The following is a 14,841-nucleotide window of genomic DNA, read 5'->3' as shown; positions in this document are numbered from 1 at the left end:
ATTTGTGACCTAATCTAAAAAACTACATTTAAATTTGGTAGTTCAATTGAAATATTATATGGTTTTCATACTATACCAAAAAATTATTGAAATTTGGTATTTAATCATAATTTTCTAAATGTTTTTCCTATATATATTTGGACTTTGCTCCTGTCAAAATGTCACTATATATCTCAGTTGTTTCCAAGCTAGATGATATACACACTATATCATTACAATAAAATGCCAATAAATTTTGTGAAAGAATATAATATATTATGTGACATGAAGTAACTATTACACCCTATATATTATTTTGCATTTTGCAATTTAATTTCATCAAGCTTTGACATAGATGTCAATGTCGTTTCTTTTCTCTTCTGCTACAATTCTACTAATGCATGCATGTTGAAGTAAAGATAACTACTTTTTTAAAAAAGAGAAATCAACATTGCAAAAGAACGAAGCCAAATTATGGTATTTTTTTTATGTGTCAATGAAGTAGCCAAAGTCTTGTAGTATTCTGATGAGATTGATAAAATTTTTTTGTAAACAATCTGTTTAATTTTAGAAATTTCATTTTCCATGCACATATTGAATCGAAATCCAAAAACAGATATATTACATACGTACTGTTGTTTCACCATAATAAAGATGCTAAATTTTGAAAGTGAATTCCAAACTGAACATGCATGTTATACTTTGTTCAAAGAATCAAGTTAAACACTAAATTTTTGGAAATTAGAAGTATCATATACATCATGCCTTTTTCGTTGAGGTATACCTCATTTTAAACATAATGAGGTACGACTTGTATGATTCATTTTACATTGTAATTCTATAATCGAAGCCGTTTATTTTCTAAATCTCTATGCAAGGATTATCTTTTGGAAAAAATTAAACAATTCGGAAATCGTTTAACAATTTGATTAAAGGGCTATCATTTCAAGGATACTAACACAAAAAAACTATTCTTAAATACTGTAATTTGACATATTATGTCACACTCTCACACATAAAATATAATAGTGGATTCTACTTACACTCTTGTACAAACCCAATGTATATAATACATCTTTTTTTTTTTTGTAATGGTCGGAATGTATATAATACGTGGGTCACACAAAAAGAAGGGTATGTATGATAGATATGATCGAACAATGGTGTCTCAACTATTCTAGCCTGCTGCAGGCTGAATGGTCAAGTACTTGCAAATTAAATTTAAAGAAGATATTCCTTATAGACGAAGCTTTGGCTTTCATGTGGCTCACTAATTCTTTCATCCCTGTGCAGCCCCGGCCACGCCCAAAAGAAATTACTATTAAGCGACCAACACACCATTTAGTGTCTCCATCTGAAAAAAGGTGATTAAACAGAAAAAAAGAGTAGAGCAAAAGAAAGCAAGAAAGAAAGATTGAAACTCTAGCTTTTGCTAAGTTCAAACTGTATAAAAATGACAAATTTATAATTATACAGAAGAAGTTGGTGTTCTTAGCTTTTTTGTTTTCTTCAATTATGATCACGAGTTAGGCACTGAAGTTGTGAGACAAGTTAAAGATTTTGTGACGCTAAAAAGGCCATAAAGATGGATAAAATTTGGGGCATGCGTGTCACAGATATTTTCTTTCTGTATTAACTGATCAATCTGTCGTAATTGACTACTTTGAAGAAAAAGAGTCCTATCTATCACACAGTAATTTAACATGTCATGATTAGTATGACCTTATAATAATTATTATTATTAGTTTTAATCAAAAGCTATTTACAGCAAAAACCTCTTGGAGAAAATTCCCACCTTTTGTGTTACTTTGCATCTTTTACCGTATAATAACAAGCTTAGCATGTGGTACACACTGTTCGCATATCCCTCCCCACCCTACTTTTTTATTATTATAATCATATTATCATCAAATCTTTCTTCTCTGTTAAGAATTAATAATAGTAAAATTTTGTTTCCTTTTCATGTATGCACTTCAACATCCTTCCACACTCACTTGTGTGTTTGTAACTTCTGGACTCATATAATTCTCCTATTAGAATCGTCCTTTTACGCGCTTTGGGCCTTTTTAATATTTTATCTAATTAAATAGAGGGGAGAGATAAAAAAAACTGCAAGATAAAGCAGGGGAAGAGATGAGAGCTTAAAGCTAAACACATTTAAAATTGTTTTTAAGTTTTTTATCTTGAAATTATTTAACATTTTTTTTCTCATTTCATCTTCTGTTCCACCTTTAATTAAAACAAAAAATAAAAACAATGTTAAGTATTACAATTTATTTTTGTATGTGTTAATGGTATGAAGCACTTTACACAGTAATATTATATTACTTTTGGTGATGACGGTTTCGTGTTAATGAAAAACAAACAACAAATTTTATCAGAAAAACCAAGTGCTAATTAATTCTTGCATTGTTTGCTGCAAATACTTATCAAGTGCTTCTCATAATCCAGAAAGTATTTTTCTTTCTATTTTAACTCAACATTGCCAAAAGCGTTGTTGTTGCATGGGAGTCCCCCAACCAATTAATTGTCAATATATATTAACTAAATATGCACCCAAGTGTTCCATGCAAACTACATATATGCTAGCTACTAATTAATCGCTTTACCCATTAACTTTCCACATATATATATATATATAAGCCTTCTCTCAAAGGTGCACTTAATCAGTACTTTTTCCTCTTAGACTAAACGATTGGTGATCGAGGTGCATGATAAAATTAAGATTAACAAACTATTTGTACCACGTTTTGAGTAATCGATATAAATGGGTCTTATTATTGCTAAAAATTAATGTAACACATATGATATTTCTTTTTTGTGACAATAACGCATATATGATATAAAAAATTGTAATACATCTAGCATTACTCATAAAATTAAGTAAAATAGTGCTGAAGTAGCATGAAAAATTATCGATGTTGGCAAACGTATTAATTCCATAATATTCCGTACAAGCCCTAACAATAAGGATTATTAATTGGATCATCACTTGAGGCGGCGATCCCACTACAATTCCCAAATAGCTAGATGGATAATGACATGTAATTTGCTTTACTGTGTCACGTTGTCTGTCTGTCTCTCTCTTCCATGCATGAGGATGAGGAGCAACTAGGTAGCCTTTTCTGAGCACTAATTAAATCACAGTCCACAGCATCAAATTAAAAGGGAAGCTTAAATGCGAAGAAATTTCGTCCACTCAAACCCTAAAAATATAATAAAACAAAAAGAGATGGGAATGAGATGAGCGAGAGAAAGAGGGAACAAAAGCAAAATATACAATATATACAAAAGCCCTCTCCCTAATTGCTTTGCTTTGCTTTCCTCCTCTCTACCTTTCTCTTTTCTCTTTCTCTCTTTCTCTCTTTCTCTCTTTGCCTCTGCTAGTATTCCCTCTTAGTGTGTGATTCTCCACCACCATATTTCCTAAAGACCCATCAAACTTTATAAAAGAAAAAAATAAAGATCATCAAACGCCATGGTTTTCTCCTCTATTCCAGTCTATTTAGATCCTCCCAATTGGCACCAGGTGAGGTTTTATTTCTCTCCAAATTCAACCATCCCATAAAAAAAAGGGAATTGGAATGATAAAAAAAAAAAAAAGCAAATTATTCCTATTCCTTTATGATCTCTATCTCTTTGTGAATATACGAGAAATATTTGTTTCTTTTATGGTTGTATAATTATTCGTTGGATTTTTATCTTTGCAGCAACAAAATCTCCCACTAGCAAGTGATCATCAGAATCGGCTGCTCCCGCCACTACCTCCGTCACAACCACTTAATCATGTTGGCAGTGGCAGCGGTGGCAGCGGTGGCAGCGGTGGCAGTGGTGGTGGTCCAGGCTCGATCAGACCCAGTTCGATGGCTGATCGAGCTCGAATGGCAAAGATGCCACAGCCGGAAACCGCGCTCAAGTGCCCGCGCTGCGAGTCCACCAACACCAAGTTTTGCTACTTCAACAACTACAGCCTCTCGCAGCCACGCCACTTCTGCAAGACGTGCCGGCGTTACTGGACGAGAGGCGGCGCCCTGAGGAACGTTCCGGTAGGCGGAGGGTGCCGCCGGAACAAGAAGAGTAAAAGCAGTAACAACAGCAGCAGCAGCAGCCGCTCCAAATCCCCAGTAGCCAATACTACTACTGCAACTACCAATCAAAACACTGATTTGATGACTCATTTTTCGCAACCACAGAGTCAACTGTCAAGTTCGTTCTTGGCCTCAATACAAAACCTTAGTCGTTATGGTGGGGGTGGGAACATGGGATTAAACTTCAGTACTGAGATCCAGCAGCCACAGAGTGATGTTCATCATCATATGGGGTTTGGTGGCAACTTGATGAATAGTTTATCAGCTGGTGGTGGTGGAGATCATCAAGGAATGGATCAGTGGCGAAATTTGCAGCAAATTCCTTTCATGGGTGGGTTTGATCAGTCAATCACACCATCAACAGGTTTGTTATACGCATTTAATCAAACTGGGAGTGAGCAAGGTGGTATGGTTAATGGAGAGTGCAGCAGCAGTAGCCAGCAACTAAGGACCAATATGCCCTCGACTACTTCTTCTAGGGTTCCTCCAGTGAAAATGGAAGACAACGGCCATGGGCGTAGTTTGACAAGACCTAATTTGGGCATTTCAGAAAACAATAATACGAATCAATTGATCTGGGGTACCGGAATTAGTGCTTGGACAGATTTATCGGGTACTCTCAACTCTTCTTCCACAACCCATCTCTTGTAAGCTTAAGATCGATACAAAGCTACTGCTGCTGGGTCTTCTACAAAACTAACTACTTGCAAGCTCCAAGCCAGGAAACACTGTCCAAGATGGTCATGAATTGCAAGAAATGGTAGGGTTTTTTAAATTACGTTGTACTTTATTTGTTTTTCTTTTAAACAATTTGTATGAGTTACTACCATATATGATTGGTGGTATCATGTATTGTGTGGGTTTAATTAAGTTCCCAGTTGGTCCTAAGTGTGTGTGTATGGTCGTGGGGTTTGTATCTGACAATATATATATATATATATTATATGAGCTCAGTGTAGTCCCTTTGAAAACTTTTAATTTATTTCATGGTATATATCTCTCGATCAATCTTCTTCATGCACATATATACATTAATATTATACCAATTGCATGCTTCGCATCGAGAAATCAAACTGCATTCATTAATATTTTACTCAACAGAAAAGAAGAATTGCAAATTTTATTGTTCATATATTTTATGGCCACTATTGTTTGATTGAATATATATATATAAGGTTTCTTTGGCAGGAAATTAGTTGTATTGTGTAATTCCACCAAAAGTTTGGGTCGATATATATATGCGTTATTGTTCATATATATGATCTTCATGATACACTACTTTGAGGTCACATACATGCAAAAGCTGCAAATATATTAATTAACCAAGAAAGTTGCTAGATACCCACGTTTCTGCCAAATTCATTGAAGTTTATGTAGAGCTTCTACAGTTTATAATTATTATGTGCCTGATTTTGCATTAATTGTAACTCTCTCTCTCTCTCTCCACGTTCCGCCATTGCTCTGAAAAGGGTTACCTTTAAGTCATTCACCAGCACCTTCTTCAATGGTATGTGTGTCTCTCTCGAAAATTAATATATGAAGGGGAAAATTGATGTGTCATGAAGACTCAAAGAGGGGAACTGACTCCACACTTGCCACATTTTTCCCAATTCCTCTAAATGTGTCAAAATTTGAATCCCAAGAAAACTTCTTGTCCCTCATATTTTTATGATCAGATTCACTGAGAGAGAGATGTTAATTTGTTTTTCAGTTTTCACCTCCCCAAAGAAAACTGTTTACTTCATTTAGCTTTGTGCATCAGAGAGAGAGATATATATATATATATATATATCATCACCATATCGTATATACAAAACGGTACTACATTAATGATTTTGTAATAATAAGAATATGATGATGTATAAGAGTAGAAGTACTTATTTGTTTTACGTGGGTGAAAGTGAAAGTTGAAGTAAAAGCCAACAACAATGTGAGAAAACGCCAAAAATCCACTAAAAACCATGCATGCAACTGATCTCCATTTTCAACCAAACCCAAATGAGCAAGTATTCTAGAATTTTGTTAGACAAGTGGTGCGTGAGCCATAATCAAGAACCCTATGGCTATGGTCAAAAGAAGCTATAGCGCGCCAGACCTTTTCATTAACACTTGGCTTAATACTTTAATCAAACATGCATGGCTCCCCATTTTCTTATTCTTTTCAAATTGAGACAAAGAAAATAAAAAATAAATATCTTTTGGACAATCTCGTATGTTATTTTATCAAAATTATATCAATTTAAATTATTAATTGATTATATTTTTGTAAAAATATACAATTTAAATTCATAGTCCAACAATATATATATATAACATCTTAAATTTCTTAAAGTAAAACAACGTTTATATTTGTGCAGATCTTGAACACTAATAATTACATAGTATAAGTTTTGTAAGCCAAAAGAGGGATTGGTCACCTTAATTATATAAAGCTGGAGAGGAATCAAAGAATTTGCTTTTGCAAGAACCAAGGCTGCCCAGCAATATATGACGAATAAAGCAATCAAAACAGAATGCACAGAAGCAACTAAAAAGCACACACACACACACACAGACACACACTCTCTCTCTTGATGGTCATCATTCATCGATCAGCTTAAATATTGGTCATGAGGACGTAGATAGTGAAAACAGTTAATTGTGAGTGTAAAATGTGCATGCATCATCAGTATATGGAAAAGCAAAGAAGTAAAAGAGGAATGGTTGCTGTTGAGGCTGCAGAGGTACGATTTCGAAGAGCAATCAAATTAATAAAGCCTTATGGCTCGGAATTCCAAGACCAAGAACTTGATATATGTTCATTTTGTTGACCCACTCCTGGATAAGCGTGAAATATATGCTCTCTCACACTCTCTCTCTCTCTCTCTCTCTCTCTCTCTCTCTCTCTCTCTCTCAGTCTTGAGTGTTTATGCGTTTGTTGAAGCAGATGGGCCTGCGTTTTGTTTTTCTTTTTCACTTTATTCCTCTTTATCGCCTTCTTCTTCTTCTTCCAAATGGGCCCTCTTTAATTGTCTTTTCTTTTTAAGCTAAAAAATGTGGAAGAACGAGAAAGAAAAAAAAACAAAACAAAACTGAAATATTTTTCTTTTTTCAGATTGTTTGGCTCCATGCTCTGAATGCGCCATGCGCCTCCAAATTAATGCACCAGTCATCAAACTAGCTGGTCTTCTTTGGATTACACCTATTGCTTTCATTTTAACTTTATCATTATCAAAATATAATGGACAAAAGAAAAAATAGCATTATTTATAGTTACTCAAAGTAGAGTGTCATATTAGGGCTGGTCCTAAGACGAATCATAAAATAAGGCATTTAGTCATTTATACATTTACATAATTTTATTTTTAAAATTATCATAATATATAAGAGAATTTGGAGGTCTAGCTAAAATGATTGATTAATTTGCCTGCTCTCGGAACCTACCCTTTTTGTCAAATGAATTGACATAGCATGCCCCGACATGTTTAAAATGATCAGCACAACACAACTTTGTAGTATTGTATGAGGAATGATATGGGTATTCATACTTGTGGTTGGCACCATAATAAATACGAACATGTAACATACTAGACTATGCCTAGTACATGCTAGGTTTTTTTTTTTGGGTCAAAAGTACATGCTAGGTATGTTTTATTTTTTGGTCAAAAGTACATGCTAGCTAGGTATGTTCGCAATCCGTTTTAACCAAAAAAAAAAAAAAAAACGTTTTCTAGCTTTCCTATAATACTCCATACCCCCCTTATGGGACAATCCTTGCTAAAACTTACTGACTAATAATAGTTTATGGGATAATACATTGTCGTATAATTAAGGTTCTCATGATCTAAATTTCAATTGGTATTATTTGTTAACATCATATCACATCATGATAAATCATGCAGCACAATATATACATGCATATATCTGAGAGCAGTTTTGCTCACCTCCTTTAACTCAGGTGTATGCTCACCTCCCATCTAAAATGCTGCCATGTGTTTACAAAATTAACCACGAGTTAATCTATTGTATTTAATTATTTATGATATTATAATGATGAGAAAGAAAAATAATTTGACAACTCTTTTCTACTTTTATCCTTATCTTTTATTACTCAACTTTTTTCTACTTTTTTATTACCTATTAATTTTTATTTTCTCTTTTATTTAATTATTTCTAATAATTTTTGCTTCTTTTGTTTTTTTGCTCTTCTCCAGTACGCCTCTAGTATCTAAAAAACCACATGCATTTAATAATTTTTGCTTTTTTTTTTTTGCTCTTTTCTAGTATGCCTCCCGTACCCAAAAAACCACATCCAATTTTTTTGGGTCTTCTCATGTATACACCTTTTATCTAATTTTTTAATTAATTAAAAAAATAATCCAACAACACTTTTTTTTTTTTGCATAAGAATTCTCCTTTCTTGTCTCATACATGACCTTTTCAGATCAAACAAATTCTTAGGTCAATCCAAGGTGTTGCAGCATTTGAAGAGAGAAGAATAGTTGCAACGACATAATTTTTTTTTTTTGAACTCATGTAACTTTTTTATTGAATTTTCTATGTATGTAAATGAGTTGTTTTAGATTTTTGTTTGGCCAACATTTTAGATTAAACTTTGCAAATGAGTTTTTTGTTCAAATTGCAAATGTGTTGTTAGAATATTTTTATTTTTTAATTAATTAAAAAAATAGATAAATGTGTATACAGGAGAAGACCCAAAAAAATGGATGTGATTTTTTGAATACTAGAGGCGTACTGGAGAAGAGCAAAAAAAACAAAAGAAGTAAAAATTATTAGAAATAATTAAATAAAAGAGAAAAGAGAAATTAACGGGTGATAAAAAAAAAAAGTTGAGTAATAAAAGATAAGGATAAAATAAGAAAAGAGTTGTCAAATTATTTTTCTCTCTCATCATTATAACATCATAAATAATTAAATACAATAGTTAACTCATGGTTAGTTTTTTAAACACGTGGCAGTATTTTAGATGAGAGGCGAGCATACTCTTGAGTTAAAGGAGGTGAGCAAAACTGCTCTCCATATATCTTAACATTTTGTGAGGATACCTTGTGCAATGTTGGTCACGTGGTAATTAATCTTGGTCTATCAATTTTTTCCCTTTTTTTTTTTGTGGTTGAGATTCAAAGAACTTTATATGGTGTACCGACTTAAAAAAAAAAAAAAAAAACCTCAGGATGTCAATCCGAGTAAAGAGGATTCTTTGGAAATTCAAATCTTGTTAGCTTCTCTCTCTTTGTTATCTTAATTCTTGACAATTACTTTCTTCTACTATGTTTAGTGTTAAAAGTCTTTTACATCTTTTCAGCAGAACGCATATGGATAGGGCTGACGTACAATTATATATGAAGGCCAAGCATCAACATGTTTTGATAATCCCAATCCTTCTTACGGATATAAAAAGCAAGAAGTGTACGTCTTAATCAGTTGTTTGTCAAGCTAGCATATACCATGTGATATTATTGGCAGTTCCTATCTCGATCAGGAGGTGTTGTGGAAAGCATTTCCTTGGGAAGAATGAATAATGCATGCTTTCTCCATTAGAAAAAAGTTTACAAAAAGTTATGGTTCACGAATAAGTTGTAATTTTTCGATGACAATCATGACAAAGAATGTATTTGCTAGATGTGATTTGAATGATGCAATATTTACAATCTATGCAAAAACCTTTTTGGAAGAATCATGACAACATTGGTTTCTTGGGTCAAGAAATTAACAGTGGCAAGAGGATTTCCAACTTAAATCCAAAAGCTAGCTAGAGTAGCCAAAACTGTTCAGACACCCCAAATGGTAGTTTCGGGTTGGAATTTGCTAAATGGGTCTGATTAGTGATTAGGACAGGATGAGTCTATTTTATTAGGTTCGGATCATTAGGAACTCTTTATTCTTATAGGGCAATGCTTACCTTTAAGGTCCATACCATTATACCAAGGTTGAGCCACGGCACTGCTCTGCAATATACCTCTGTGTGTGCGTGAGATAGAGAGAGAGAGAGAGATACACCTCAATTTAAAATACTTTAAATCTCTTAGGAATATATTTTCAATTCTATTCTCCAACTTTAAAGTTTACCAGAGGCTCAGTGGCCAAAAAAAAAAAAAAAAGGTTTACCAGAGGCTCATGTAACCCATACTGAATTGATCCTACTCTGGGCCAAAGCTGTTAAACCCATTTGAAGTGGCTTCGTACCAGATATACTAGGGCCTAATATTTTTAAGCCCATGCTTTTCATAGTAACAGATGCCATTGAATGCAAAATTAGCAATGAACCAACAGCAACAATTAGTTTAATTTTAATTTCTTCCTTTGATCAACGATACATATTCAACGAAGTTTTGCACCAAGGCAGTTTGGTTTGAATACAGGCAACATCTCTTCTCTAAAAACTGAGGATGCTTACAGTCATACATGTTATAATGGTACATTTCACATAATACAATATGTCAGATATATATACATATACATATATATATCTCAGCCTTTTCTTCCTTCTGTTTTACCCCTTCCTCCTCCCTAACCAATACCCATGATGCTCTTACAAGGAAAGAACCCCTGAAAGTATAGTCCTCATCCCACACAAAGAAATGAATAACTTACATATCTGGAAGGTGATCTTCCACCTCCCATGCAAAAGCAAAAGCCGCCTCTTTTCATACTTGAAAGAACAAAAGAAACCAAGCAAACAAAAGAAAAAGGAAAAAGAGCCATCAGCTGTCAACAGCATTCAGTGTGGAAGGTGGCTGTGACTGCTGGGTCTCATCAGATTGTGCCTCGGCTTGTGCCTGAGCCTGCGTCTGCTGCTGCTCAACAAACCGACTAAGTCGCTCAAGCAACTGTGCAGCCTTTCTCTTGCCTCTATCTGTGCCATTCTGTGCCAAATCTAATAATGAACCCATCACTCCAAGTTTCTGAGCCTCTACTAAATATTGTTGGTCTCCAGCACAAAGGTGTACCATAACTGCAGCTGCATTTTCTCTGTTTCGAGGAGATCCAGTTCCAATAACTTCAACCAAAACTGGCACTGCCTCGGCAGCTCCAATGGCTGCTTTCCCTTCAGGATGGCTAGACAGTATTGCTAGAATGGCCAGTGCCTCATCCACCATTCCGCCTCCAGGTTCTGTCAGCAGCTGCATTAGTGTTGAAACAACACCAGCCCTTACTGCCTTTCCCTTGTTGCCTTGATAAATGCACAAGTTAAAAAGTGCTGTTGCAGCATCCTTCTTCCCCCTTTGTGTACCTTCACTCAGCAATGTAACAAGTGGTGGGATGGCTCCTGAAGCACCAATTCTAACCTTGTTTTCATCTACAACAGAGAGGCTGAAAAGGGTCGCAGCTGCATTTTCCCGCGCTTCCATGCCTCCATGCTTGAGCACATGAACAATACCAGGAACTGCTCCAGAGGATATTATGCTTCCTTTGTTATCCTCACATATAGAAAGGTTGAGAAGTGCTGTCACAGCATGCTCTTGGGTACGAGAGTCCGGGGTTGAAAGGAGGCCTACAAGCAGGGGAATTGCACCAGCTTCAGCAATAGCTACACGATTATCTGCATTACGCTTGGCAAGAAGGCGGATTTCACCTGCAGCAGACCTTTGGTCTTCAGGGCTTGCAGATTTTAGTTTGTGGAGGAGAAGTTCGATCTTAGTACGTTCTGCAGGTGAGCAGGCAGATGCAGTTTTACTGGGTTGAGAATTGGGTCTTTTTGGTGGTTCAATACCATTTGCCTCGCACCATTGGGCTATGAGGCTACGTAAAGCATAGTTTGGTGTGAGAGCGGTGCTAGAGAGCGTCTGTTGTGTTTTCGGACATGTGCCATGCCCTGCTTCCAGCCACTTCTCAATACAGGAACGTTCGTAGGTCTGCAGCAGTTGAAAGCAAGATATTTTAAAATTAGCGGTAGCATGATTGATTGTGTGTCCTGGGGTATGGATTTGAAATGTATTCATAACACATTACCCCAATCTGTATGACATCTTTTCAACCGCCCAACAAAAAAAAAATTAGTTTCTTTCTGACCAACAACATAAAGAAAATAACATATGAAAACCAGGCCGATCTCAAATGGAGGACTCATTGACCCAACAACTGGGTACAATGCAGCAAACAAATTTTATGCCAACAATTTCTGCAAGAACATGGTGTTTTTTATTGACATCTGATATCCATGTGACAGAAAAAGGAATGGATGGGGGCCAAAACATCTGATACCATCCCATAAAACATAAAGGAAACAGGAAAAGGGATAACTATGGTGCAATTGAGTTCTGGGTATCATAGAGCAAGCATATACCTGCCCTGTTGAAACAATGACAGGATCCTTCATTAACTCCAGTGCTATTGGACAGCGAAAATCATCCGGTATAACTGGGGCCTTGTGATTCTTGTCAGTGGATGCTTGTCCACTGCAACTTGCAAAGATACTCTTTTCTGTTGCAGGAGCATCCAAGTCGGGGTTTTCTGTTTGTACAAAATCTTTAATTCTTTTCAATAACATTGACATCTTCTCAATGCTCTCTCCAGGATCCCCACCACTGGAAGTAACCATCTCATGCAAGGCTAGTGACTCTTGTGTAAGTTCAGCTATCCCTGTCAATTGTAACTTTTCAACCAGTCTTCTTAGGACAGCTGGATCTGTTTCTGCATCATTCGTATTGTAAAGGGATAAGAGATCGTCAAATAGCTCAACATCGTGTGAATCAGCCCTTCCTTTGGCTCTTCTAAACTGAGCAAGAACAAGCTCAACCTGGAAGATAGAAAGAGTTCGAGAATATATCAAAACTCAAAAATCTGAAAAATAATATAATGAATAAAGTTAAGGAGCTCTGATTTGGAACCTACTCGAATTCTGGTTGAACCACATACTGAAAGTTAATGAATAAGTTCTCCAAGACATTGTGTGTTTACATGTCTGTGTGCATGTGCAAAGATCTTTAAATATAGTTTAAAGAAAATACTTCAGGAATTTTGGAAGGAAAAACATGCCATCTAATTATAATGTCAGCTTATATATGACAAGGATTCCAAAGAAATCATGCCAGGGACATATTTAGAAATATAAGACGACTATTGCGTTGTAGCCCTTGGTTATTACATCCCAAAACAATGACAGTGGAATGTTGAATGATGAATCTATACCTGTTCCTTAACTTCATCTGACATGTCAAGCTTTTCATAGGAAATTCCACTTAAAGCTTGTTCCAATCGAGCTGTCGCCTCATGGAACTTCTTCATAATTTGCTCCCTTTCCAGGACCTGCAAGTAGGGTGAAAAGGGTTTATGAGAGAGAGAAAGAGGAACAATTAAGGTTGATCTGACTAGAAGTTTGAAGCACCCTTATCACTTTCAATTGGTTAAGAATTAAAACCTTTCATAATCAAACACAGGAATATCCAAACGAGCCCAAGCAAAGTATAGAAAGGAAAGAGCATTGACAAATAAGACCATAGGACATAAAACGCCCCAGAGGTTCTAATCAAATTAAAGAGCCTATTCAAACATGCATGTTCCGTATCTAATCTGCAATTGTAATCAATATTCCTATCAAAATTATACAATGTGGTCACAATATTCACGAAGTCAATGGTTTACAAATTTTTTGTGAAATTTAAGTTCAAATCTCAATACTGAGAGTCTGTTAAACGCTCTCAGTTAGTTCTTTTTAGCCAATCATGTAATTTAGTTTCTAAATATAATATTTTTCGCCATCTTATACCCTTCACATCTGCTCAAACTATAATAATATAAATCCTCAAACCCAAATTCACTGATATTTCAAAATTGCTGGATATCTTCAAATTAGGATTCTTATCACTTTTGGTGGAAAATCTCAATTTTTAGTAGCTTATTAGAACCGTTGAAACTTTATTTTTGACCCAAAAAAAAAAAAATCTTATTTAGCAAAGCCTAACACAACTATTCTGCTAATCTTAGCTTAGTCTTAAGTTTTTTTTAATGTCGAAATGTTATTGCTTTGGTTGCTTCCACAACGAGCAAAGGCGAGTAACAAATAATGTCCTCCATATCCCCGATTTTCTCAGCAACCAAACATAAAAAAAAAAATTAGAAAAACAGAAACAATCAGCGAGAGAGCAATAAATAAGCAAGGACACACAGAAACTGAGAGAAATGCAAGGACGAAAGAGGAAGAATCGAATCGAATCGAATCGAATGATACGCACGGACCAGGTAAATCTTGCTGGTTTCGCTACCGAATCTGAGCAAGTCCTTAGCTGATTCCAGAGCTTCCTTGAAATTAAGCAAGGCCTTCACAGTGTCCTCGGGGACCGCCTCTCTGCTATCCCTAATCTCCTCGAACATTGGGGTCAACAGCTTCAACCTCCTCGCCAAATTACAGTACTGCTTCTTCACCGTGCAACGGTAGTCGGAGATCGAAGCTATCTCGTTGACTATGTCGATCAGGCTCTGCACCAGACCACCTTTGTCTTCCTCCATAGCTCCTCTTTCTCTGGCTCTTCGCCGATCTCACTAAAACGCACCGTCTTGACTTGACGGAAGGCCAAATGGGAAGCAGGTCTCGGTCGTCCCCGTGAGAGAGAGAGAGAGAGAGAGAGAGAGAGAGATGAGTGGGGGACGAGCGGAGAGAGAGTTTTATGAAGCGCGGCTCAGTGTGTGTGAATCAGCTTTCAAACCATGGTTGGGTGGCTTGGGTTGGGAATTAACCGCACATGGTTTGGGTGTTTGTGTTGTTGGACTCGTGGACTTGGTCGACTTGGGTCACTTGGCTGGAGTTCTTCGTTGGTTGGTTTCGTATGTTATG

At 35.9% G+C, this 14,841-nt stretch overlaps 2 protein-coding genes across 2 annotated transcripts; one reads left to right on the top strand and one right to left on the bottom strand.

Annotated features, from left to right (window-relative positions):
• The first annotated feature begins 3,273 nt into the window (after window positions 1–3,273).
• On the top strand, window positions 3,274–5,023 carry LOC147296579 (dof zinc finger protein DOF3.6-like). The gene is made up of 2 exons (XM_086255339.1): window positions 3,274–3,508; window positions 3,690–5,023. The coding sequence occupies exons 1-2, from the start codon at window positions 3,458–3,460 to the stop codon at window positions 4,716–4,718; spliced, it is 1,080 nt and encodes a 359-aa protein (XP_086111465.1). The 5' UTR covers window positions 3,274–3,457; the 3' UTR covers window positions 4,719–5,023.
• A 5,344-nt stretch (window positions 5,024–10,367) lies between these two features.
• On the bottom strand, window positions 10,368–14,636 carry LOC147296578 (U-box domain-containing protein 13-like). The gene is made up of 4 exons (XM_086254626.1): window positions 14,247–14,636; window positions 13,200–13,316; window positions 12,355–12,807; window positions 10,368–11,923 (listed from the first exon to the last, which is right to left on the bottom strand). Exons 1-4 carry the CDS (start codon window positions 14,514–14,516, stop codon window positions 10,772–10,774), a joined length of 1,992 nt encoding a protein of 663 aa, XP_086110752.1. The 5' UTR covers window positions 14,517–14,636; the 3' UTR covers window positions 10,368–10,771.
• Between the last annotated feature and the right edge of the window lie 205 nt (window positions 14,637–14,841).

This window comes from Dryas octopetala, chromosome 1, assembly GCF_963921425.1.
Source record: "Dryas octopetala chromosome 1, drDryOcto1.1, whole genome shotgun sequence".
Taxonomy (NCBI): Eukaryota; Viridiplantae; Streptophyta; class Magnoliopsida; order Rosales; family Rosaceae; genus Dryas; species Dryas octopetala.
Note: the sequence above shows the minus strand (reverse complement) of the source record. Positions and strands in the feature narration are given on the sequence as shown.

Bases quoted from the DNA above. Each gene is read 5' to 3' on its own strand.
- LOC147296579 (XM_086255339.1), top strand. From the start codon at position 3,458: ATGGTTTTCTCCTCTATTCCAGTCTATTTAGATCCTCCCAATTGGCAC. The intron at 3,509-3,689 runs GTGAGGTTTTAT...TTATCTTTGCAG, and splicing joins ATCCTCCCAATTGGCACCAG to CAACAAAATCTCCCACTAGC.
- LOC147296578 (XM_086254626.1), bottom strand. From the start codon at position 14,516: ATGGAGGAAGACAAAGGTGGTCTGGTGCAGAGCCTGATCGACATAGTC. The intron at 13,317-14,246 runs GTCCGTGCGTAT...CCCTACTTGCAG, and splicing joins AAACCAGCAAGATTTACCTG to GTCCTGGAAAGGGAGCAAAT. The intron at 12,808-13,199 runs GTATAGATTCAT...TCTATCTTCCAG, and splicing joins CAGATGAAGTTAAGGAACAG to GTTGAGCTTGTTCTTGCTCA.